Genomic DNA, 25401 nt, shown 5'->3' on the forward strand with positions numbered 1-25401 from the left:
GCTCACCTGAGCTGCCATTAGCTCTCCTCATTACCCCAGCCACCAACACCAGAAAGCAGAAGCACATCAGCTTAACAAAGATGGGTTCATATCCTCTGCCCTGCAAGCTTTGGGGGCAGAGACACCATCAGCCTGCTGTCACATCAGTGAAGAGCAGCAGAGAGGGCAGCAGAATACACAGGTAAGAAACTGGGATTTTTTTTTCAATCAGCTTCTGTGAAAACAAACAGTGCACACATGCTAGAGCTCTGTGTGCCCCCCAACCCCCCAGGCCTGGGCACACAAAAGCCTTACCTCTTCTGGTTAAACAGATGGAAACTGCAGCATGCAAAGGAGTATCTCCTTGTGCGGTGGAGACATTCTGAGGATCTGCACCTTTGGTCAGGAGCAAGTATGCCAGCTCAAAATAATGCTTTTGGAGGCAGATCTGCAGTGGTATTCCAGAGTTGGTTCCAATCCCATCTGGCAGAGCTAGTGTGAAGGACATGAAAATATCAGAGGTTAAAATCTGCTATGCCAGACCTGCAAACTACAGGAAGTTCTACACATATGAAGGTACATGCTCATTGTGGATGACTTTTTATCAGCTTTCTACATGTATCTGTTAGACTAAGAAAATCCTGCCTCCCATTAAAGTGAGCAACCAGTCCTCCTGTTGTGAAAGGAAGACACAAAGGTCAGAACATTTCTTCACATCAGCCAATCACTGACCAAAACAAGAATCCTGCCTGCACCTCTGGCTGCAGCAGCACTGCGTCCCCACAACTTATAACCTCATGTTAGCCGTAAGATGAAATGAAAAAGGCCACTACAGCCCTAAGAATAAACCTTATGCAAAACAAGAGAAGTGATGATGTCTGCATCTACACTAGCTATAAAAAAAAGAGCTATCTGTTCATGCCTTTGAAATCCCTGAGGTAGTCTATCAGACCAGACTGAACTTACAGTTTCTATCAGGGTAATACCGTGGCTGAAGGCAGAAATCAAAACCCAAAGCAACTACAAGCAAAGGAGCAATGCCACTCTTTGGCCTTTTACCTTTTACTAGCCTTGACAGCCAAATTTCATTTGAAAAACATCTTCCATGCCACGGAGCCTTAGCAGCTTCCCCGTGTCGCCCACAGCAGGCGCAGCCAGCAGACTGCATTCCAGCGAGCTGCTGCGCTCAGAGTGAGCCACAAACCCCATGTGCTGCTACTCCTGCCTCTAGGCTGCTCCAAACACATCCAATCAAACACCAGACCTCTTATAACACATTAATATTGCACAGTTTTTCACCTCCTCGTTCAATCAAGCATCTTATGAGGTGCACTTGTTTATCCAGTCTGTCACACTCTTGGATAACTCTGCCAATATCAACATCTGAAAGGCTGCAGTTCCTGAAGAGGCCTCCACCTGATGGCTCTTCCCCACTGGCTTTCCCTGTTAGCAGCAGCAAAACTGCATGCCATTGTTTCTTCTCCAGCAACTGCTTTATGAAGCTGTTAGCACAGGCACTGGAGATGTTGCAGTCCAGCCCTTCAGGGATTTCTGCAAGACAGTCATTGAAAGCCACACAATAAAAGTCCATCTCACTGGAAAGAAACTTCAAATAATTATCTCAATAAATTCAAAGCTCAAAGCAGTAAAATGTAACATCTGTATCTGTCTGCCTTTGTGCTGACAGCCAAGTAAGTTTGATCATTTTTATTCATCATGCTGTAATTTGGTCCATATCCCAGTGGTTCAAAGTGCAAAACACTACAGCAAAGGTAAGTAAAAGCACAGTGCTCCAGTAATAGCAGGTGCAGAAGCAGGGAAGGGAAGGAAGGGTAAAGGAGCAATAACTGCCTGCCAGCAACAAACACACTGTTCACAGCAATTAACTGTTGTGAGGTGGCAAAGTGGCAGCTCAGACCTTACCTTTCACAGAAGACAGCAGTTGCAGAAACTGCTTAACCACATCCTCCTTCAATACATCTTTATTATGTGCTCCATTTTCCAGCCTGTAGAACTGGACAAACTTTTCAAGAACATCCAGGAGGGAATCTGTATCAGCCATGGCTCTGCTTTTACCCTGCCCTGCAAAACATTACAGAAATTGAAAACCCAGTTCCTTGCTTACATGCCTTCAGGGCATACTTGCAACACAGAACATCTCAAGGCTCTAAGAAATCATAGCATCAGCCAGGTTGGAAAAGACCTCAGAGATCATCAAGTCCAACCTATTACCTAATACCTAACACCTCCTGATAACTAAACCATGGCAGCCTCCAGGGGTGGTGACTCCACCACCTCCCTGGGCAGCACATTCCAATGGCCAATTACTCTTTCTGTGAAGAAAGATGTGTAGGGTCAGGTTAAAAATCAGATAGCTGAAACTCATACTGTCAAAGCTACTCCTGTGCTGGATTTCATATCCTAAAGAATATTTAATGCTCTAGTTGCAATCCACTCTTGGCCACAAATTGAAAATGCTAATAGTTCAGAAGCTGGTCTGCATGCAGACAGGACAGTGCTGCCCTGCAGTAATAAGATTGTTCAGGAGCAGATGTTTTCAGCACACACATTGAGTTTCTCTCCTTCCTCAGTGGCATTTAAGGAATATAGCCAAAAAAAAAAACCCAGAACAAAGCAGAACAGAAGTTTGTGAGCAAAGAGCTCTTATTAAAATGTTACTCCCTTTTTGAAAATGTCAGCAACTTTCTCCTCACATTTTCATAGTCTGAGAGCTTTGCTTTTTTTTTTTTTGTCAGTATTTTTTGTTACTAAAATAATTTTTGTCTCTGTATATATGCCACCAATATTTTAAATCAACATGTTTCATTTAGAAAAAGGTAAAAGCTAAACACTGGAAATGTATCAAAAAGAAGCAGCTTCTATGATGGGAGCAGCTTTGTGTCAATGGTGAGAAAATAATCCCCCACTGTCTGACAGTAACTTAGCACAACTTGTAGTTACTTACTGCTGAGCATCAGTCACCTTCAGGCAAGGACAAAGCATTCATCACTGACTGACAGGAGAGCAGGGTGACAAGTGTTACATAAACCCCACCTACTATTCCCAATCACAAACGAAATCATTTCAAAGCAGGGAGAGGAGCCCAGTCCATGCAGTACCTGTCTCAGAGGAAGTTTGTTTCTTCATGTGACTGTCAATTGCTTTTACAGCATCAAAGTTTTTGTTCTTCTTCAAGAGATCTATGACACATCTTGACTGTGCATCTGCAATAGTGGGATCAACCCCAAAATTCAGGAGCATCACCACATCTTCCACTTGGCCTAGAATATTGCATAAATAAACATGAGAGGAAGAAGAGTTCTCATTATTCAGAGGTTTTACTCTTTTTTCCCCACTCTGCATTTTTAATTTCCTGACACCACTTCTAGCAGGGACATCTTCAACTACATCAGATTGCTCAAATCCCTATCCAACCTGACCTGGAATGTGTCCAGGGATAGGGCTTCTGCCACCTTTCTGGGCAACCTGAGCCTGTTTTTCATGACTCTCTTGCTTACATCTAGTCTAAACCTACTATGGTTTAAAATCATGACTCAGAATCACAGAAACATTCAGGTTGGAAAAGACCCTCGGGATCACCAAATCCAACCCAGAACCCTACCCCTACAAGGTTCACCCCTAAACCATGTCCCTAAGCAGGACTCCTTGTACAGGAATCTCCTTGTCCTACATAAAGAATTAAACTTTAAATAAATACTATTTGCACTCAAAATTCACACTCAAAATGCATTCTATATAAATAAAACTTGTGTGTCTATGTGTACACAGGTGGTCACTCCCAGAAATTCAGCAGTATTTAGCAGCAATGTAGCCATTTAACTGCTGTTACCCCATCCAGAAACTGAAATTGTTTAGGTACAGGTAGTGTGCACTTCATTCATGCCATTAAAGAGAGCCACCAGAATGCCACTGCCTTTAATGACCTTGGCATTGATTCTTACTTCCTGTTGCCACTTAGTGGGCAGAGTGAGAAATACAAGAAAGGAAGCAGGGCTAAGTTAACAGAAAAGAAATTCCACAGAAAACAGAACACTTCCTTCATGTCTCATGTTCCTCCTCTGACAAGGTCCACTGCTACTTGGGTTTTAAATCCTCAGCCAGTAAAAAGAACAGGATAGGTCTGCAGGTGGTCTAACATGATCTTAAAGAAACACCAAACTTTAAAAGGGAACTTCTGTGAGCCTAAGAGTTGCAGCACACCCGTAGGAAAACCATAAGCACTGAAGAAAATGTGCCACAGATGAGGCACACCACTGTGAAAGGGCAATTTCATGTTTGAAGTATTAGCTACCACTACCAGAGTCTACATTCAACCAAAAGGACTTTCTCATTTTCTTCCTTAGCACAAGAAACATTCCACAGCAGGGTCTGAAATGTGTGCACATGTAAACAGACCACCACACACAAGAAGTAACTGCACTCACTGCGTTTCTGGGAGTATTCAGTGGAAGATGCCACCACGTGCAGGAGGGTGCACCCATCCCTGTCCTGCTCGTTGATCCTCTCCTTCAAATCCGGCTTCCGAGTCAGCAACCACTTGAAGAGATGGTTCTTTCCTGAAATGACAGAAACACCCTGCTCCTTAGAAATGCTAAACAGAGACGCAAAGGGAACAGATTCGGGAGGTTTTCCCATATGCACAGGCAAGAGGCACCTGTATGAACCCTTTTCTGCAAAATGGGAAGCAGGAAAGAGAATAACTATCATAGAATGGCTCAGATTGGAAGGGACCTTAGAGATATCTACTCCAACCTCCCCACCATGGGCAGGGACACCTCTCAACAGACTCAGCAGCTCAAGGCCTCATCTCAGCCTGGCCCTGAACACCCCGAGGGATGAGGCATCCACAACACTATCACAGTATCACCAAGGTTGGAAGAGACCTGAAAGATGATCAAGTCCAACCTGTCACCACAGACCTCATGACTAGACCATGGCACCGAGTGCCACATCCAATCGCTTCTTGAACACCTCCAGGGACGGTGACTCCACCACCTCCCTGGGCAGCACATTCCAATGGTGAACGACTCTCTCAGTGAAGAACTTTCTCCTCACCTCCAGCCTAAACCTCCCCTGGTGCTGGTTGCCTGAGAGAAGAGACCAACCCCCAGCTGGCTACAACCCCTCTTCAGGTAGTTGCAGACAGCAATAAGGTCTCCCCTGAGCCTCCTCTTCTCCAGGCTAAACAATCCCAGCACCCTCAGCCTCTCCTCATAGGGCTTGTGCTCAAGGCCTCTCCCCAGCCTTGTTGCCCTTCTCTGGACACGTTCAAGTGTCTCAATGACCTTCTTAAACTGAGGGGCCCAGAACTGGACACAGTACTCAAGGTCAAGCAAAGCAGAGTACAGGGGCACAATGACTTCCCTGCTCCTGCTGGCCACACTATTCCTGACACAGGCCAGGATGCTATTGGCCTTCTTGGCCAGCTGGGCACACTGCTGGCTCATGTTTAGGTGGCTGTCAATCAGCACCCCCAGGTCCCTTTCTGTTTGGCAGCTGACAACTTCCCTGGGAAGCCTATTCCAGAGTCTCACCAGCCTCAAACTGAAGAGCTTATTCCTAAGATCCAGTCAAAACCTATTCTCCCTCAGCTTCAAACCATTCCCCCTTCTCCTGTCTCTAGACACCCTGATGAAAAGTCCCTCTGCAGCCTTCCTGTATAATCCTTTCAGGTATTGGAAGGCACTAAGAAGGTCCCCCACAGAGCCTTCTCCAGGCTGAACAACCCCAGCTCCCTCAGCCTGTCGTCAAAGCAGAGGTGTTCCACCCCTTGGATGATCTTTGTGGCCCTCCTCTGGACTCACTCCAACAGCTATGTGTTCTTCTTTAGTGTGAATATGTGAAAGAAATCAGGGTAAGAGGCAGCTGCACTGTGGGAGACAATACTGTGTTCTCAATCACCCAGAAGTGCAAACATGAGGTAGATTCACAACTCCAAGACATATAGAAACTGTTGCTCCACACTGAGGTGGCAGGAAGAAATACTCTGTTTTCAAAGTTGATATATCCAGGGACATGCCCAACTAGATCAGGTTGCCCAGAGCCCTGTCAAGCTTCACCTTGAATGTCTCCTGGGATGGGCCCCAACTACCACCCTGAGCAACCTGTTCCAGCATTCCACCACCCTCATCGAAAAGAACTTGTTCCTAATAGCCAGTGCCACTCACTTGCTCTGATACACAGTCTGATGACAGCATGAAGCACATACAGTCCAATGGTTTCAACTTTTGCCCCCATGGAAATCAGCCACTTGACTAACTCTGCCACTTCTTGCATCTTCTCGCCGCAGCCGTACAACTCAGAGGTCTGCCGGAAGAGAACAGTTCCCACACGTGATTTTCACACGATGCACATGGCTTTCATGACAAGAATCAGTGGAACAGTCACAGTCGAGCCAAACCTACTGCAAAATGAGATGTCTAACAACTCCAGCAGAAGCTCAAAACACCCCTCTCACATGAGCTGCTCACGGATGGTCAAGAAGAATCTCGTCCTGCTCTGCAGAGCACTGAACCTAAAGTCTATCTTACAAGAAGCAAAAGTCTGTTTCATAGGAAGCATTTCTCTGTTTCTTCTCTGTTAACTGACAGCAACTTTCAGCCTCACACTTAAGGGCTACTATATCTGAGTGCACATATTACTGTAGCTGGAGATTGTGCCTTTTAAGCTTGGAGGAGGCTGTTTATGCAGGACATTGCTCCAAAGCAAGAAAAGCCTGGAGAAATACTTGAACCTGGGGACAGGGATTTAGAGACTGGAGGAAGGATGTTTAGGAAGCTCATGTAACCAGTCCTTTTATAGCTCAGGAACTCCATGGATGGAGAGCAGGGCAAAACCCTACCTGCAACCAACTCAAGCATCTGGTATTACTAAAAAAATAATATGACTTGTCACACAGAGAAAGGTGTTAAGCCTTAGAGACAGATTTTTGGCCAGAATTCCTAGGAGGTGATCTCACCAAAGCATGGAATTTACAGGGGAGTTCACAGACCAAGGTCGAAAGCACAAAGCTTGAGCAAAAGGCAGTTGAGATGTGAAAAAAGGGATGTCCTAGCAGGGGCTTCATCAACATGAAGCATGGTCTGCAAGGGCTACTGCAACACAGAGAGCTCTGGAGGTGGGCAGAGGAAGCTGAAATGGGAATTGAGGCAACGCGCCAGGAGGATCAGGACATGAGGGGGTAGTCGGAAACTGTTCAGGCTGAATTTCTCCCTTTGTGCCAGTCACATTTTTAAATGCCAGCCTTCACACACGCTCCCAACAGCCACAAACACTGCTTGCTTCCTTCCTCTAACACCTCATGCCAGATTTTGACTGGCAGGAATTACTGCTCAGGCAGTTACAAAAGCAAAATACAACAAATTAGAGAAAGAATACCGTGGCAGCAGGGGTTCAAGTTGTCAGAAAGCCACATTTCTTATTTTTTTCCTTTTTTCCCCAAAAGGGAAGCAGTGCTTAGGGATCTTTAATCTTCCCCCTTGCAGTCTTTCATATGTACAACAAAGCCACTAGAAGGGGTCAGACTGGTGGGGTCAGTTTGACAGTGAAGGACATACTGTTTTGTACTCCTATCTAATGAGGCTTTCTGATTTTCTTGCCTAGGAAGGAAGATTTTTTTTGCCAAGACACCCTACATGTATCTTTGACTGCACTGCCATGATTTATTCTTGGTGCAAGGAGCAGCTTCACCCCTCTCAGGTGTGCTCCACGTGAAGGGGCTGCTCAGAGCTGACAACCGCAGCAACAGACAGCTTCACCTGGGACCTGCTTTAAGCTGAGTCTCTGATGCATTTACCCCACCACAGCTACGATGCTCTAGCAGCACAGCCTGAAGATGCCATCATCTTGGTGAAAAGCACTAGGACTTGTGGCTACTCAGTCTACAACTATATGCTTCTGCCTTGCCAAAATCCTCCTAAAGCATCTGGAAAGCGTTGAAGCCTGCAGGGAGAAAGTTTAGCAGTTACTGCCTAGGTATAAAGGGGCACCGAGGGAAGGACAAATCCCAACAATGCACACAGCTCAACTCTCCATAATCATACCCAGCCCCATGAAACAGTGCAGAGACAGACTAGCAAGGTATAAAACCAGCCTATCCCATGTACATCCTAAGCTCTCCTGGTTGGAAAACAAATCCAACTTAATTGACGTCAGACATTTGTCAGCACTGATTTATCAGATGAGAAGCGTGACGTGAACAGCCTGCTGTGCTTGAGAGGAAGATGTCACCCTTTGATCAAATTAATGGAAATGTTAAATTACATAAAGAAATCCTGCAGCTGGAGATTTGTCATTATTTCAAATAAAAAGAGACAACAAAGAAGATTTGGCATAATCACACAAAGCCCATACATCATTTTTCCTTGATCTGTTTTAGCCTTTTTCCACCTTTTAGCCAAGGTGGGGGGAAAAAGAAATAATCTACCACTGAAGTGAAGAGGGAAAAAAAGAGAGATAGACACATTAAAAAAATAAAATAAAGGAGAGTACTTTACCTCAAATAGATTCTTCAGAGAGACCTGGTTGACTCTGAGATTGGAGGGCAAGGCTTTCTTTTCGGATAACAACAACAGACAGGACTGGAAAATAAGACAACCACCAAATCCAAAACATTAGTGGTCATATAAACCCCCTTAGAAACTTTGGTTTTCACTGCCTCCTCAGATCTTGTAAGAAAGCAAATGAGAGCTAACAACATTTCAGACCTTGTTTTAAAGACTCTAACAGAGAAGCCCCAGCTTCCTGGTCCCCCCTCACCTATACACTGAGCTCAGCGTTGCATGAGATGGAACATTCTGCTGGCCACTTTGGATCCATTGCCCTGGCTATGCTCCCTCTCGGGCTCTCGTGCACCTGCACACTAACAAGATATGGGAAGCTGAAGAGCCCTTGATTTCCTAGCAACAACTGACAACATTCTTCTCATAGCAATCCTTATACTGCACCCAAAACACAGCACTAGCCTAGCTACTAAGAAGGGAAACCGGCTCTAGCCCAGCCAGGACACTCACATGAAAGGAAGAGGGAATCACAAATAAACATCTAATTGTTCTCCCCTCTCACTTCCATGAACAATGACTCTAGATGGCACCTGAACTAGAAGAAACCAGCAAGAGACAAGTGGGATTAGGAGTTGATTGTATCCCTTTGAGAAATGAACTTCAGCAGTTATTTATCGCTAGAAGTATTTCTCATGTCTTAAAAAACAATCAAGACATTTGAACCAGGAACGAATCAATACTCACTGGTTTGGATTCTGAAGGTAACCTGAGCTTACCCTGAAGGGGTGAGCCAGGAGTGCCCACCACACAGCACCACACTTACCCTCCACTTCCCTTTCTGGGCCAACCTCTCTATTACCGCTTGCCAAATGAGCGCGTCGAAGCGCGCGCGGAACACGAAGCTGTAGGCCACGGGGAAGGTCTGTGGGAAGACTCGTTCATCTGCAACAGCAAGCAGGGGAGAAACCTCCTCAGTATGCACAGCACTTCGACAGCTGGGGGCTGCAAGGAGTTTACTTCGTTGCATGGTGACAGTTTGGTCCCACAGTGACTGCAGAACTGAGTACAGCTGCAGCAGCTTTGTGGAGGACACCAAGGTGAGGGAGGTGGTTGGCATGCCTGAGGGATGGGATACCATCTACAAGGACCTCAACACCTCTCCCATGAAGAAAGGCTGAGAAAACTGGCACTCTTTAGTCTGGAGAAAAGAAGGCTGAGAGGGAATCTTGTTAATGTCCGTAAATATCTGAGGGGTGGGTGTCAAGAGGAAGGGGAAAGGCTTCTTTCAGTGGTGCCTGGTAGCAGGACAAGGAATAATGGACAGAAGCTAGAACACAGCAAGCTCCACCCCTGCATGAGGAGAAGCTTCTTATTTTCTGTTAGGGTGATGGAGCACTGGAACAGCCTGCCCAGAGAGGTTGTGGAGTCTCCTTTTCTGGAGACTTTTAAAGCCAGCCTGGATGTGTTCCTGGGTGGCCTGCCCTAGGTGATCCTGCTTTGGCAGGGGGATTGGACCTGATGATCTCTGGAAGTCCCTTTCAACCCCTAATATTCTGTGATTCTGTGACTTGGACAAGCTTAAGAAGTGGGCCTGTGTGAAACTCATCAGGTTCATCAAAGCCAGGTGCAAGGTCCTACACCTGGGTCAGGGAGATTCCTGGTATCAAAACAGGCTGGGGGTTGAAGGGATTGAGAGCAGCCCTGCAGAGGAGGACTTGGGATGTACTGACAGATGAAGAGCTCATTGTGAGCACTCACAGCTCAGAGGGCAAACCATATTCTGGGCTGCACCAAAAGCAGCATGGCCAGCAGGATGAGGGAGGTGATTCTGCTCCACTCTGGTGAGACCCCAGCTGCAGTGCTGCATCCAGCTCTGGATGGAGTCATTGACACAAGAACAACACAGAAATATTGGAGCAGGTCCAGAAGAGGGCCATGGAAACCATCAGTGAGTTGGAATACCTCTGCTTTGAAAAAAGGCTGAAAGAGAAGTCAGGCCCTGGGCAGACCTTATTGTGGCCTTTCAGTACTTAAGGGGGGGCCTATAAGAAAGATAGGGACAGTCTTTCAGCAGGATCTGTTGCAACAGGACAAGGGGTGATGGTTTTAAACTAAAAGAGGGGAAATTTATACTAGATGTGGTAAAATGAGGGTAGTGAAACACTGGCTCAGATTTGCCCAGAGAGGTGGTAGAAGCCTCATCCCTGGAAACATTCCAGGTCAGGTTGGATGAGGTTCTAAGCAGTGTAGTTGGGGATATCCCTGATCACTGTAGAGGAGCTGGATTAGATGACTTTTAAAGGTCTCTTCCAGCCCAAACTACTGTGTGATTCTATGAATTTTAGCACTGATTAATACCCAGGAAAATGAGACCTTAAATATCCCTGGCCACCCAACTTATACAGCACCTTTTTTATTATCAGCCTCCAGTCTTCATTAAACAACGGGAGGTGACATTAACCTTTGCCCTCAAGACACACCTCTAAGCCCCGTGAACCTCATGGTGGTTCCTTCCACTTGTGGGAGAGCCCAGCTACAGATGCTGCTAAAGCTAATCAAGGTCTTTAACACAGGGCTACAAGTTCAAGTAAATGCAGCAGGAGTACAACCTGAACTCTCCAGGCAGGCCCCATCAGATAAAGCCTGTGAACCAGACAAAAAAAACAGCAAGTAGAGGAGGAGAGATGGAGGAAAGGGCAGGGAGACAATGGGTGGACATTGCTGAAAAAAAATACCCAACTCCAAGCCATCAACCAATCCAAACAATGCCACAGAAAGGACAAAAACACTCTTTCCATTGCTGCCCACTACTAGCTGAGACAAAGCCCTCCACACTGCAGAAGACAACTGCACTGTAAACTCAAGAGGAAGCTGAGTATCTGCTAGTTGTTTTCAAATCCAGCTAGCTATAAGGTAAGTAGAGTGGTTTGGAGACAAACACTAAAGCCTTAGGGGTAAGTAGAGTGGTTTGGAGACAAACACTAAAGCCTTAGAGGTGTGGAATAGAATAAAATAGAATAGAATTAACCAGGTTGGAAAAGACCTTTGAGATCATCAAGTCCAACCTATCACTCAACACCATCTAATCAACTAAACCATGGCACCAAGTGCCTCATGCAGGCTCTTCTTAAACACCTCCAGTGATGGTGACTCCAGCACCTCCCTGGGCAGCACATTCCAATGGCCAATCTCTCTGAGAAGAATTTCTTCCTAATATCCAGCCTAAACCTCCCCTGGGAAAGCTTGAGACTTTGTCCTCTTGTTCTGGGGCTGGGTGCCTGAGCTCCAAAACACCTAACCTTGTCTCTCTGGCTCTGATTTTCAACCTTTTCTAGCTAAGCCACAATTGATGTGCTCTTGAGAGACCCCTGTATAGTGTTTTGGGATTGCTGGCATCTGCTGGACCAAGATCACCATATCCTCAACATACTCATGCCCCTCAAACAGGGTCCAAATGAATGACTTGGTGAAGGACACCCTACCAAAAGCTTGTCATCACTCCTGAGAGGCTCCTAGAGAAATTAAGATCTTAATGTGAGTTTACCATTGACACTCATGAAGATTCCTGTTATAAAATCAGCAGCTTGACTTCGGTCTGCAGAAGCGTTCAGGAGAAGCAAACCTTTGTAAAACATGAAAACTGCCTCGTGAGGGTTCAGCAACATGATCCAGGAGTGGCCAGCTCTGTAGTAAGCCTGAGGGGGAAACAAAACAAAACAACACAACAAACAAACAAAGACAATTGGACAAGTGTTGTGAAAATATTCAGAGATCTTTGCTACAAAACATGAGCATTTTTCCTTATATTTTCTAATTATGCTACAGAAATGACTTGCAGTACTGTTTTTACAGCTTCTGAAAACACAGATCCAAAAAAGTCCAGTAAATATCCCTTGAAAAATCACAAAGTCTGATGAGGAGAGGCTGAGGGAGCAGGGGGTGTTAAGACTGGAGAGGAGGAGACTCAGAGGGGGACCTTATCACACTCTACAACTACCTGAAGGGAAGTTCTAGTGAGACAGGGGGCAGGCTTTTCCTCCAGGCAGCTTGTGACAGGACAGAGGGACATGGACTGAAGCTCTGCCAGAGGAGGGTTAGGTTGGATGTTAGGAAGCATTTCCTCATGGAAAGGGGAACTGGACACTGGAATGGACTGAATACAGAATAAACCAGGTTGGAAAAAACCTTCAAGATCATCAAGTCCAACCTATCACCCAACACCATTTGATCAACTCAACCATGGCACTGAGTGCCTCTTCCAGGCTCTTTTTAAACACTTCCAGTGATGGTGACTCCACCACCTCCCTGGTGGAGTCCCTGGCACATTCCAATGGCCAATCTCTCCTTCTGGGAAGAATTTCTTCCTAATATCCAGCCTGAACCTCCCCTGGCACAGCTTGAGACTGTGTCCTCTTGTTCTGGTGCTGGCTGCCTGGGAGAAGAGGCCAACCCCCACCTGGCTACAACCTCCCTTCAGGTAGTTGTAGATGGCAATAAGGTCTCCCCTGAGCCTCCTCTTCTCCAGGCTGAGCACCCCCAGCTCCCTCAGCCTCTCCTCACAGGGCTGTGCTCCAGACCTCTCCCCAGCCTTGCTGCCCTTCTCTGGACACATTCCAGCAAGAGAGGTGGTGGAGTCGCTGTCCCTGGAGGTGTTTAAGGCAAGACTGGATGTAGCACTTGGTGACATGGTCTGGTCAGTGTGGTGGTGTTAGGTCACAGGCTGGACTTGATGGTCTCAGAGATCTATTCCAGCCTCAATAATAATTCTGTGATTCTGTACTGGCTCCGAGTCAGAGTGGAGTCAATCTGTTCAAACCCAGGTAACTGGCATGCTGCACCACAATGCAAGTTCAATTGCTATGTGCATGCAATTGCACCAAATCTAAATCAAATACCTCCCACTAGATGACCCTTTAAAGGCCCCTTGCAACCCAAAGCATTCTGTGAATCTCTGGTAGTTAGTTCAGAAGACTACTCATTGTGCATAAAAGCTAATCCAAGTGTATGCCTCTGTATCATAAATGCTGCTCATGCCTCACAGATGAGTATGAGTCACTGTGTACCCAATCAATGTGCACTTAATGACAAGCATATGTCTCGAGCATTCTTCTGTCCACTGGAAACACACTACAACCTCCATCACCACCCACGGTTCCCAGTAGGCTTATTATCATGAAGAGTATTAGTGCACACTGCCCAAGGGAGCCTCCAAAGCTAGGTCTCCATTGCAGACATGAGTGCTCTCAGTGACTGATGAATCTGTCCCATGAGCCAGGCTCTGTAAGACTGCAAATGAACACAAAGCTCATGAACCTCACAGCGTGCTGTCACCGGGCTGCTACTGCATCACACCCACATGTCCAGCATCACCAGGGCACATAAGATTTTCTTACTGATCACCTTGCCTGGGTTATTAAGAAAAGTTATCTTCCTTGAAATCATTGCTGTCTATCTTGTGGGAAGCCAGAAAGAACCTCCTGCTGCTGCAAAAAAAGAGTTGCTTCATTTTATTAAGAGGACTATTACAGGACTCGTTCTGATGCCCGTGTACAAAGTCAGACATTGATTCAAGGGACTTTGTGCTGTATTTGCTTATCACACCCCAAAGGCAGAACACCTTAAAAAGCAGGTATGGACACTTGGGTTTGAAAAGCAAAGCATACCAAACCTGCCAGCTAGTACCTTAACATACTTCGGATCCCAGCGCAAGCTCTCGTAGGCTGCCAGCATTGCTTCTCTCCATTTACCAAGACAGTACAAGGCAGTTGATTTGTTGCAGTGTAACACAGCTATGTCCTTGGTGCACCTAAAAACATGTTTTTAGGATGTAAGTGTTTATTCACTTGAAATCAACTTCATAGTTAGCAGCAAAGGGGGGTGGGAAAAAGCCTACATATCACCCACTTAACATTAGAGGTAAAACTGGAGTTACAGAAAACTAAGTTCTCTTGAACATCAGCTGTAAAATCTCTTAGTGGCATCACAAATGATACCCTTGTGATACACTTCATATCCTGGTGTCTTCTGAAGCAGAAAGCCAGCTGACTGGAAGAAAGCAGTATGAAGATTTAGAGCTTAGACCACCTCAACACATTTAGCTATGGCTCAGGGAAAGCCAGCAGCCAAGAACAGGAGAAAACAGACACAAATGGAAGCTGTTAGATGGAAAGAACACTGAGTATGTTTTGGTAGGCAAAAAGCAACTTAGATGCATTTTGCTGTATCACCACTTGATGAAATCAACAGAATTATTCACATCTCCAGCAGCTAAGAAATAAAGAAATGGGGTTTAGAGAACAAAAAGCACTGAAGTATATAAAGTGTGTGCTGGATCCAAGTCAGTTTCTGGAAAAAGCTGCCCACAGATTACAGGGAAGGGGAACCTAGAAAGCCTGTCTTGCCTGTGCTCAGACACCTCATGCCACAAAGCTGCATCCTTCACCTTACCCCTGCCTACCAATCTACACTCCAAGTCTCTTCAGCTACACTGAACGTGTTCAGAGAACACTTTGCATGCCAGCAACTCCTGACAAGTCAACCCCTGGCAAGGGAAAGAGATGCTCAGGAGCAGATCCCTGCAGCATGACGACATGTGGCAGGAAACCTGCTCAGCTCTGTCCTCCCTCCCTCAGTCCTACTCCCTGCACATGCTCCAGACTTTTTTACTACTAGGAGCTAAATGGCTAATAATCAAAATAAATGAAAGGCTGGTGTTAAGTTAGATTAACAGCAATGTTACTACAAGGTACTAATGCATATTTAATAGTTGCCATAATACTCAACTACTTAATCATTAATAACATTAGCAACTGTTATGGGCTGCCCAGGGAGGTGGTGGAGCCACTACCCCTGGAAGTGTTTAAATTAAGACTGGCTGAGGCACTTGGTGCCATGGTTTAGTTGATGAGATGGTGTTGGGTGATAGGTTGGACTTGATCATCTCCAAGGTCTTTTTCAACCTGGTGAATTCTGTACAAATTCTGTGATGCTGTAACTGGTGTTAACTGAAGAAAAATAAGCACTTAATATTTGGAAAGAAATACCTAAACAACTCTTCTGATGAAAAAGAATGACTTAACAAATCTGAAAACACTAAGGAAGACCAAATAACAAATGAATCACTTTAAAGACAATCAGATGACAGCAGGCTGTACACACAACCAGCAGAGGGCAAAAATCACACCAAGATTACTTCACAGTACATCAGTGTACTGAGTTGGTCTGGCAACGTTAATGCTGAGGGGAAACTTCAACCCACCACAATCAGGTAAGAAATACCAACATGGAGTGTGGAAGATTAATCTGAGCTTTAATTATACTAATTTGTAACTGAGCTTTATATATTCAGATTGCAGTCACTAACTAATCTCTCACAGGACTCTCTAATTACAGGACTGGTATAATGAAGACCATGATACAAGACAGGAGACAATCAGAAGTGAGGACAAGGAACACAGCTCAGAGTCAACTGCAGTACTGCACAGATTCCAGCCCTGTGTCATGGCTCAGATCTTGCAGTTCAAGAGTACTTACGGGTCCCACGGCATGGAGCACCCCAGTACATACAGAGCTTGGTCATACTTTCTGATGGCCAAGGAGTAATTCCCATTTTTGAAATCCTGGTTCCCATCTTGTTTCATAGCCTGTGCATATTCCATGGGATCCATGCTAATTAAGAGGGGGAAAAAAAGTATATAAATGATCAGACAAAAGCACTAATTTATGAGACACTGCTTTCCCTTGAACTGTTTGAACCAGCCACACAACAACCCACACAGCACCCCTCCTCCACCCTGGGGGGATGAGGGAGAGAATTGGAGAGGTAAAGCTAAGAAGACTCAGAGGTTGAGATAAAAACTGTCTAATAAGTGAAATCAAAACTCAAATCATAACAATAGTGATTACAGAACATACAAATGACTGATGCACAGTGCAAGTGCTCAACAGTCACTAACAAACACCCAGCCAGCTCCTGGTCAGCCATCCCCGAGGAGAGAAAAATCCCAAACCCACAATCCCAGAAGAGTCCCAGATTCCTGGTCCACCTTCATCTGTATACTGAGCACAATAATGCTGTATGCTATGGAATATTCCATTGGCCAGTTTGGGTCTGTTACCCTGGCTATGCTTCCTCCATCAGAAGCTTCTGGAGCACCTGCATAGTAGCAAGACCTGTCAAGCTGCAAAGTCCTTGATTTCCTATCAACAACTGAACACATCAGCATGGAAAGGATTCTTCTGTCTCCATTTAGTCAGCTGTTCTATCACAAAATGGCCTCCTTTCAGAAGGGTAATCAAGAGATGTTGTAAATTGAAATTTAAATAGATTGGACCTGGTTGCCCAGGGAGGTGGTGGAAGCCTCATCCCTGCAGGTTTTGAAGGCCAGGCTGGTTGTGATTCTGAGCAGCCTGCTGTAGTGTGAGGTGTCCCTGCCCATGGCAGGAGGTTTGGAACTGGATGATCCTCGAGGTCCCTTCCAACCCTGACAATTCTGTGATCCTATTTTACACAAATCTAGTATTAACACTAATTTAAGCACACAAGGTGTACATGCAGGGGTGCACTCCCAGCAGCAACTGGGAGTCTTCCAAAGTAACCAGTCACTTCAAGCCTCTGGAGCCAAATGTTCACAGGCTACAAGACCACAGCTCCAGCAAAAATGTGATGGTCACAGGACATAGGAGAGAGCCTCAGGGGCAGAAGCGGGCAGACTCTCCAGATGTGGCAGCCATCAGGAGAAGAGACCACTCCAGTTTACAGTGAGCATGACATTGATGGTATGGAATCCTTCTGTTGGCTGAATTGGGTCAGCTGCTCTGGCTTCGCTCCTCCTGGCTTCAGCAGCTTCTTAACTCAAAACTGCTGAAGACCTTGATCACTATGGAGATCTGCATACCACAGCCAGCCACTAACAAAAACAAAGTGTTTTATCAACTGTGCTCTTTCTGAACAGGGTGCTGCACTCTTCTCAGAAATGCAGTCTTCCTGCATTCCCTGATGACACCCCAGTGAAACCAAGATGTCTTCTCACACCAATTCCCACACTGAATCCAAAATACAGCACCATTCTAGGTACTCAGAAGGAAAATTAGCTCTGTCCCAGCCAAAACCAGGACAATTTTCACCTTAAATTTGGTACATTTATAAAGAAGGCCAAATGAGCACATAGTTTTTGTCTGCTGCAGTTGGAAGAGTAATAAATTACAACTCTGGTGATCATTTCATCTTTGCTGCTGATGGCCCAACTTCATTCACATCTATTTTAAATGAAGCTCAGCTAACCAAATCTACCACTGATATCCATTATTTTCCCTCAGGTTTTCTCCTCAAAGCATGTTCTTTCAAATTAAGGTTCCAAATTATTTAGCTGTGTGCACACACTAAATGTGGGAGGAAACAGGCAAGAGAGCAAGCAGAGCCTCACATGCTTAAGAAATACATGAGGAATGCATCTCAATTAAACACAAAACTCATTTACTTGTTATTTATCTTTGTGTTTGGTTGTTGTTTTTTTTTTCCCCCAGCCTCTCTGGCTAGACATCTGCAAGTTTGCAGATGACACAAAGTTAGGAGCAGATGTTAGTCAGTTAGAGGGTAGAAAGGCTCTGCAGAGGGACCTCGACCGACTGGACAGATGGGCAGAGTCCAATGGGATGGCATTCAACAAGTCCAAGTGCCGAGTGCTGCACTTTGGCTACGGCAATCCCATGCAGAGCTACAGGCTGGGGTCAGAGTGGCTGACAGCTCCCAAACAAAGAGGGACCTGGGGATGCTGATCGACAGTCACCTGAATATGAGCCAACAGTGTGCCCAAGTGGCCAGGAGGGCCAATGGCATCCTGGCCTGCATTAGGAATAGTGTGGCCAGCAGGAGCAGGGAGGTCATAGTGCCCCTGTACTCTGCTCTGGTTAGGCCGCACCTTGAGTCCTGTGTCCAGTTCTGGGCCCCTCAGTTTAAGAAGGACATTGAGACACTTGAACGTGTCCAGAGAAGGGCAACAAGGCTGGGGAGAGGCCTTGAACACAGCCCTGTGAGGAGAGGCTGAGGGAGCTGGGATTGTTTAGCCTGGAGAAGAGGAGGCTCAGGGGTGACCTCATTGCTGTCTACGACTACCTGAAAGGTGGTTGTAGCCAGGAAGGGGTTGGCCTCTTCTCCCAGGCACCCAGCACCAGAACAAGGGGACACAGTCTCAAGCTGCGCCAGGGGAGGTTTAGACTCGAGGTGAGGAGGAAGTTCTTCACCGAGCGAGTCATTTGTCATTGGAATGTGCTGCCCAGGGAGGTGGTGGAGTCACCATCCCTGGAGGCGTTCAAGAGGAGATTGGATGTGGCACTTGGTGCCATGGTCTAGTCATGGGGTCTGTGTTGATAGGTTGGACTCGATGATCCTCGAGGTCCTTTCCAACCTAAGTGATACTGTGATAATCCAATATACACAAAACTGCACTGAAACTTGATGCTGCAGTGTTTCCATGCAGTAGTAAGTACATTGACAGTGCACAAGGACCTTCAATCAGATGCAGCAGTTACTAAAAATTAACACAGCAAGCATGGGAGGAAAACAGTGGTTGCAACATGCATCAGCTGCAACTGACTGAAAAAAATAGTTCATCATTGGAATTGTAAAATCAAATTCATTGTATACAACCTCATGGTCAGGCAGCTAGGTGAAGGGAAACAAACACAAAAGGAAAACCAGTGATGCCCTGCTTTGAGCTGGAGCAGAACCATTTACATGAGATTTGAAGGATTCATTTTCCCCACAGTACAGCCAAAGACCACCACCAGCAAGATATATTTTAAAAGGAAAGGGCATTCAGACACGTCTTGTGCTGAGAAATTTTGGAACTGAGCTCCCTGTTCCCAATCAGGAGGTGGCATCCCCTCCCTCCCCACTCCTGCTCTGGCAGAGGGGTTGGACTGGATGATCTTTCAAGGTCCCTTCCAACCTCTAAAATTCTCTGGTTCTGTGATTTCCAGCTGAACACAAATCCCAATCCTTTGCCAACACTGGAGTTTCCCAGACAAAACCTCAAACTCTAGGTCACTTAAATAGCTGGGATGAGTGCTGTGGGCATTAGCAGCTACACCCAAGTTCACAGACCCAAGAGATACGCAGGCATGCAAATCTGACATCTAAGTCAATGATCCAAAAGAATAGCTGAGCTGCCCAGCACAGCACGTCTTGGTATTGCCTAACATCTTCCTCAAGCACAAACTCTTTTAACCCAAATCCCCTGGACTAAAGTGAAGACCTATTGCATAAAAATCTACTGACCATAGCAAGCATTAAACAAAAATGTCTCTTCCTCTGGCTCCAGCAGCACAGGTAAAGGGCACAGCTGCACCTGAATACAACTGAACAAAGATGTTGTCGTGGTGGGAGATGTGCGATAGCCCAGGTGGTCGGCTACTGGGCATACTCCACTCCATCCCCCAGTGGGATGGGAAAAGAGGAAAGGAAAAACAAGAAAAAATGTAGATCAAGGCAAAAAGTGTTTAATATGTGGAAGAAGAGAGAAAGAAAACAAGGTGATGTGAAGGCAATCATTCACCACCTCCCACATGCAGATTCATGCCCAGCCAGTTCCCAAGCGCGTGTCCCCAGGCCCCCTCCTCTCCATTTTTATTGCTGAGCATGACATCACATGGCACAGGCTACACCTTTGGTCAGCCTGGGTCATCTGCCCAACTATGTCTCCTTCCAACCTCTTGTGCAGCCCCCAGCCTAGTCACAGGGCATCAGAGTGAGAAATGGAAGTCCTGATGCAGGGCAAATGCTGCTCAGCCACAGCTAAAACATCAGTGTGTTATCAGCGTTGTTTTGGTCATCAATTTAAGACAAAGCTCCTATGAGCTGCTATGAAGAAGATTAACTTCATCTCAGCCAGACACAGTACAGCACAGGTTTCCCTAATAAATTGGGGTTTTCTCCTAACCTATAGAGTCCATGAAACACATAAATCTGGAGGAACACTCTAGGGCCTGGGAGAGCATTGTTGAGATGGTCTACTGTGTTCGCTCTTTTACCGGCTCCTGAGGCCACTGGCACAACTTTGACAGTAAAGTATATTAATTTTTGCCTAAGTAATTAAAAGATTTCACAGCTAAGTCAGCAAAAACCAAAACCAAGAAGTATCTGATCCAACCACTGCTGTTGCCAGTGGGCAAAATTCCCATTTACTTCACATGTTACTGTGATGGCAGTGTCCCACTGAACTGCTTCAGTCAGGCTGTCCCTGTGCTGGGAGGTTACAAGGCTAAGCTTTGACTCCTTAATTCCACAGACAAGCCTGAAAACACAGAGACACTGCCCAGAAAGCCCATTTGGCCTTCTTGAAAAGCACTGTTCCTCACCCCAGCTGTCACTCCCAGAGGCCAGCCTCTGCTTTCTGAGCAGAGCTGGCAATGCTGAAAACTGTACAAACCCAAGAGTGAACCCAAGCAGCTGGTTGGCTCTGTCTGCATCTGGTTTACTCATTTAAGAAACTGTGTGACACTGCTGATATACAGAGGAAAAAATGGAAGGTCTACACAGTCATGCTTTTAGTTATTATTGATACCAAAAGTTAAACTCTGAGGTACCGTCCCTAAGTCATCACTTGGTGGAATAAAAATGATTTTGAGGCACATCAGCTTTCCATAATGCCAGCAACAAATGAAGCCTAGGAGCTCTGCATCTGAATTAAGAGTGGTGCAACACAAGCATCCTCCTGTTTCCAGGAAACCTGACTTCTAAAGATTGTGCATCCCTCATTCCTATTAAGTAGAGGAATAAATAATCTTCTCCTCCTCCTCCCTAAACCTAACAGGCAGACAGCATCAACTGGCAACAGGTTGGGAGAGAAAAAGCCCAGGAATGCACTTAAACTGTGGTTGAGTGACAACTAAATACACTTCATTTGCATTCCATTAATTAATCTTTTCCCTTCAGGAAACCTTCAGGCTCATTAATTCTTGCCCACCAACAGCAAGCTGGTTCCAAGACCTATGGAGCATGACTTCATATGGTATGGAATATCCATGCTTTGGTCAGCTGGGTTCAGCTGTCCCAGCCGTGGCCTCTCCCAGCTGCGTCCTCTCCCAGCTTCTTGTGCCACTCAGCCTGCTCACTACTGGGGTGAGAAGCTGAACAGTCCTTGGCTCAGTATAAAAACTGAGCTCAACATCCTGGCTTGCATCACGAATAGTGTGGCCAACAGGAGCAGGGAAGTCATAGTGCCCCTGTACTCTGCACTGGTTAGGCCACACCTTGAGTCCTGTGTCCAGTTCTGGGCCCTTCAGTTTAAGAAGGACATCGAGACACTTGAACGTGTCCAGAGAAGGGCAACGAGGCTGGGGAGAGGCCTTGAGCACAGCCCTATGAGGAGAGGCTGAGGGAGCTGGGATTGTTTAGCCTGGAGAAGAGGAGGCTCAGGGGAGACCTCATTGCTCTCTACAACTACCTGACGGGAGGTTATAGCCAGGAGGGAGCAACCGGCACCAGAACGAGAGGACACAGTCGCAAAGTTTAGGTTCAAGGTGAGGAGAAAGTTCTTCACTGAAAGCATTGTTCGCCATTGGAATGTGCTGCCCGGGGAGGTGGTGGAGTCACCGACCCTGGAGGTGTTCAAGAGGGGATTGGATGTGGCACTTGGTGCCATGGTTTAGTCACGACATCTGTGGTGACAGGTTGGACTTGATGATCTTTGAGGTCTCTTCCAACCTTGGTGATTCTGTGATCAGCACATTACCAATGTTACTCTGACCCCAAATCCAAAAGACAGCACCGTATCAGCTAGTAGGATGAAGATTAACTCCACCCCAGCCAAAACCAGGACATCATGTCACTGAGATGACACTGCCTTTTGGGAAGCCTCCTAGAAAAATTAGAAAAAAGGGGGGGGGGGGGGGGGAAGAGCACTGAAAGGGAAAAAAACAAACCCAAACCAAAACAAGCTAATGATAGCTCACAGTTTTATAGGCAAGATCTCAACATGCTGATGATTCATAGGGCAACAAAGGTCCTCACACCTAGTGTCTGCTTAGCCCATATCCAGTGCTGAACTACAGTAGTTGTTCTACCATCCAGTGGCCCCTTCCCAGCTGAGAAAGGCAACTAGGAAAATGTGAAGAATCCTGGGGCTGGGATGAAAACAGATGTAATGAAACAGCAAAACTAGTATTAATGCTAATGCCAGCATGAAGTATGCAAGTTATCCTCAGTCCAGTGATGTACAGCAGTCACAATAAACCAGAGGGCAGGCCCTGGGAGCAGGACAGGGACTGTGCTCCTTCAGGGTTGCTGACCCTCAAGGAGAGGAGGAGGAGGAGGAGGAGGAGAAGCAGGAGTCCTCATTCTCACCAAATTTCCCTCTTTATACTGAGAGTGCCATTAATGCCATGGCACACACATGGTATCCAGTCAGGGTCAACTGCCCGGCCTTTCCCTTCCCACCTTAAGCTCCTGGCTGACTGTCAACAGCTAACAGCCTGCAGACCACGGCTGTCCTAGGATTCTGTTCCAGCAAACCCAGGAACACAGCCATGACACACCATCCTGGATTTAGGGTGGCATCTCAGAACATCGTTCCTCCTTTCCACACAAGCTGAACTTGTGCCCGGCACCATGCAGACTAGCTTGGGTTGAAGACTCTTTCACAGCTTGCACCACTGACAGGTTTGGCCTTGTTCCCCAGCACATCCTGTTTTGCTAAGTCAAACAAAACAAGCTTTTTTGCTTTCAGTTTCAAAGGATTCTCCCCTCTTTGTAACCTACCAGGAACGAGTTATACACCCAGGAGAACCTATCGGTAAGGCACTGCCCTTTCAAGACAAACTCTGTGCATACATAAATACACTTTTGATTTCCAGTCATACTAGGAAAGGACTTGCATCTGTCATTTTATAGACAGAAAAACTTATGGTAAAACATCTGTTTACACAGAGTCATCACTGGTTTACAGAACAAACAGAAAGTAATCTCAGAAAGCCCTCACAAAACTGGAAATAAGTTAACCCTGCTTCCCAGTCTCTGAAACAAGAGTCTTGAAATCCTTAGTCTAGCTCAGCCATACAAGACCTAACAGCCCAAGAGGGAGGTATTTACACTGCTGCAGTTGTTTGCTCAGCCCAGCCATGTTCCTGTCCTCAAACAGAGCTGACTGGGTAAGGAAGCAACAGCAACAAACAGCTTCCACATTTCCTTTGTATGGATTAGCTCAAGAGGGTAGCACATCTGGAATGAAAGAAAAACAAAACAGTAACACAAACCCAAACCAACAAGATTCCCCTTAGCAGCAAAGTTTTCAGGCTCCTGCAGTTCACAGCCAAGGCCTGACACGTTTAATTGCACAGTGGTAAAAAACACTGGTAAGAAACTGGAGCCTACAAGGAAGATGGGGAAAGTCTTTTTAGCAGGGCCTATTACGACAGGACAAGTGGTGATGGTTTAAACTAAAGAGAGGGGAGATTTAGACTAAAATCGAAGGAAGACATTTTTTAGTGAGGGTGGTGAAACACTGGCCCAGGTTGGCCCCATGCCTAGAAACGTTCCAGGTCAGACTGGCCAAAGCTCTGAGCAGCCTGATGTAGTTAAAGATGTCCCTGCAGGCTGCAGGGGATTGGACTAGGTGTCCTTTAAGAGGTCCCTTCCTCCCCAAACTACTCTGTGATTGTACGAAACACTGCCTCTTGCACACCTTCACGTTAAACAAATGCCTCTTCCCATCTGCAGCAACCCCACGCTACCAACCCTAAACGCAGTCTCTGTAAACTGGGGGGTGGGAAGCCGAAGACCGACATGATCCTTTGTTGTTGTTTGTTTGCTTCCTTCCTTCTGAAGTGCGGAGTGTGCACAAACTCCTCTGGAAGCGAAGTGAAGAAGCCTGCTTCGTTAAGTGACCACCCCGTGACCTCACACACGAGTTTTGCTTTTCAGGGAAAGGATCCAAATCCACTGAAGACAATGCCGAGCTCAGGGCTGTGCCAAAGAAGTTCTCTTCCTTCTTTTCAGGCACGGACACGCCACCACACACACACACACACAGCCCCACGCCAGCTCCTCCGCACACGCTGTGCCAGGCCAGCACACCCTCCCGGACTCCTGGCAGGAGCAGGAATGCACTTTCTGCCGTTTTTCCCCTTCAGCCACCCTACACATTCCCTGGCAGGCTTCCCAGCCAGCACGGCCACTCTCCCTGCCCGCCACTCCGCATGCCCCCACGCTGCTCCTTAGCGGCGAAACACGGCCCCCCCTCCTCCCCAGCCGCGGAAACCTCCTGGGAACTTGAACGCCAGCTGGAGATGCCGGAGCGGAGAGGCAGGCAGCAACTCTCGCTGCAGCGCACGTCCAGCTGTGCAGGGCGGGCAGCAGCGCGCACGGAGCGCAGCACCACCCCCAACTCCGCCAGGCAGAGGCCGCGGGTCAGGGCGGCGGTGCCGGTGGGCGCAGTCCGGCCGAGGCGCCCCCGCTCTCCTCGCACGCGGCGGGGCGGGGGTAAAGCCACGGAGGGGTCCGGGGGTCTCTGCGCGCGCGCTCACCTACCTGCCCGCCGCCACGCGCAGGGGTCTTCCGGGGCGCTCGCGGCGGCCGCCACCCCTAAACACAGCAGAGCCACGCCCCCTCCCATGGCCACGCCCCCTGCGAAAGCGAGGCTGCTCCACCCTCTGGAAGTCCCGCCGGCTGCCTGGGCTGGGGTCGCGGCTGGTCGGCCGCAGCTAATCCTGCCCGGCAGGTTTCCATCCAAGCGGGGGAGCCGGCTTTGGGCCCCCATCCCACCCGCCCCGACCCCACGTCGCGGCAGGACTGTAAGTGACGTTTGGTTGTGAAACGACGTCAGTGGGAAAGCAGCGCCTGGCCCCGCATCGGTCACCCCTTCACGGTGGTGCCTCACGGCGACCCCCGCTCGGAGGAAGCTCC

General features: G+C 47.1%; 1 protein-coding gene across 1 annotated transcript in view; it reads right to left on the reverse strand.

Annotated features, from left to right (window-relative positions):
• Positions 1-25099, reverse strand: part of TRANK1 (tetratricopeptide repeat and ankyrin repeat containing 1) — a 52204-nt gene extending 27105 nt beyond the window's left edge. Inside the window, exons 1-12 of the mRNA XM_068152717.1 lie at positions 25027-25099; positions 16035-16169; positions 14184-14307; positions 12046-12196; positions 9325-9443; positions 8496-8579; positions 6168-6306; positions 4425-4556; positions 3099-3260; positions 1903-2061; positions 1279-1530; positions 295-471 (exon numbers count right to left, since the gene is read on the reverse strand). Of these exons, the coding sequence (XP_068008818.1) occupies positions 295-471; positions 1279-1530; positions 1903-2061; positions 3099-3260; positions 4425-4556; positions 6168-6306; positions 8496-8579; positions 9325-9443; positions 12046-12196; positions 14184-14307; positions 16035-16168 (1633 nt within the window). The 5' untranslated portion in view covers position 16169; positions 25027-25099. The remainder of the gene's footprint in view (positions 1-294; positions 472-1278; positions 1531-1902; positions 2062-3098; positions 3261-4424; positions 4557-6167; positions 6307-8495; positions 8580-9324; positions 9444-12045; positions 12197-14183; positions 14308-16034; positions 16170-25026) is intronic.
• Between the last annotated feature and the right edge of the window lie 302 nt (positions 25100-25401).

Source organism: Melanerpes formicivorus, unplaced genomic scaffold (assembly GCF_026170545.1).
Source record: "Melanerpes formicivorus ecotype bairdi unplaced genomic scaffold, bMelFor1.0.p_v2 SCAF_24, whole genome shotgun sequence".
Classification (NCBI taxonomy): domain Eukaryota; kingdom Metazoa; phylum Chordata; class Aves; order Piciformes; family Picidae; genus Melanerpes; species Melanerpes formicivorus.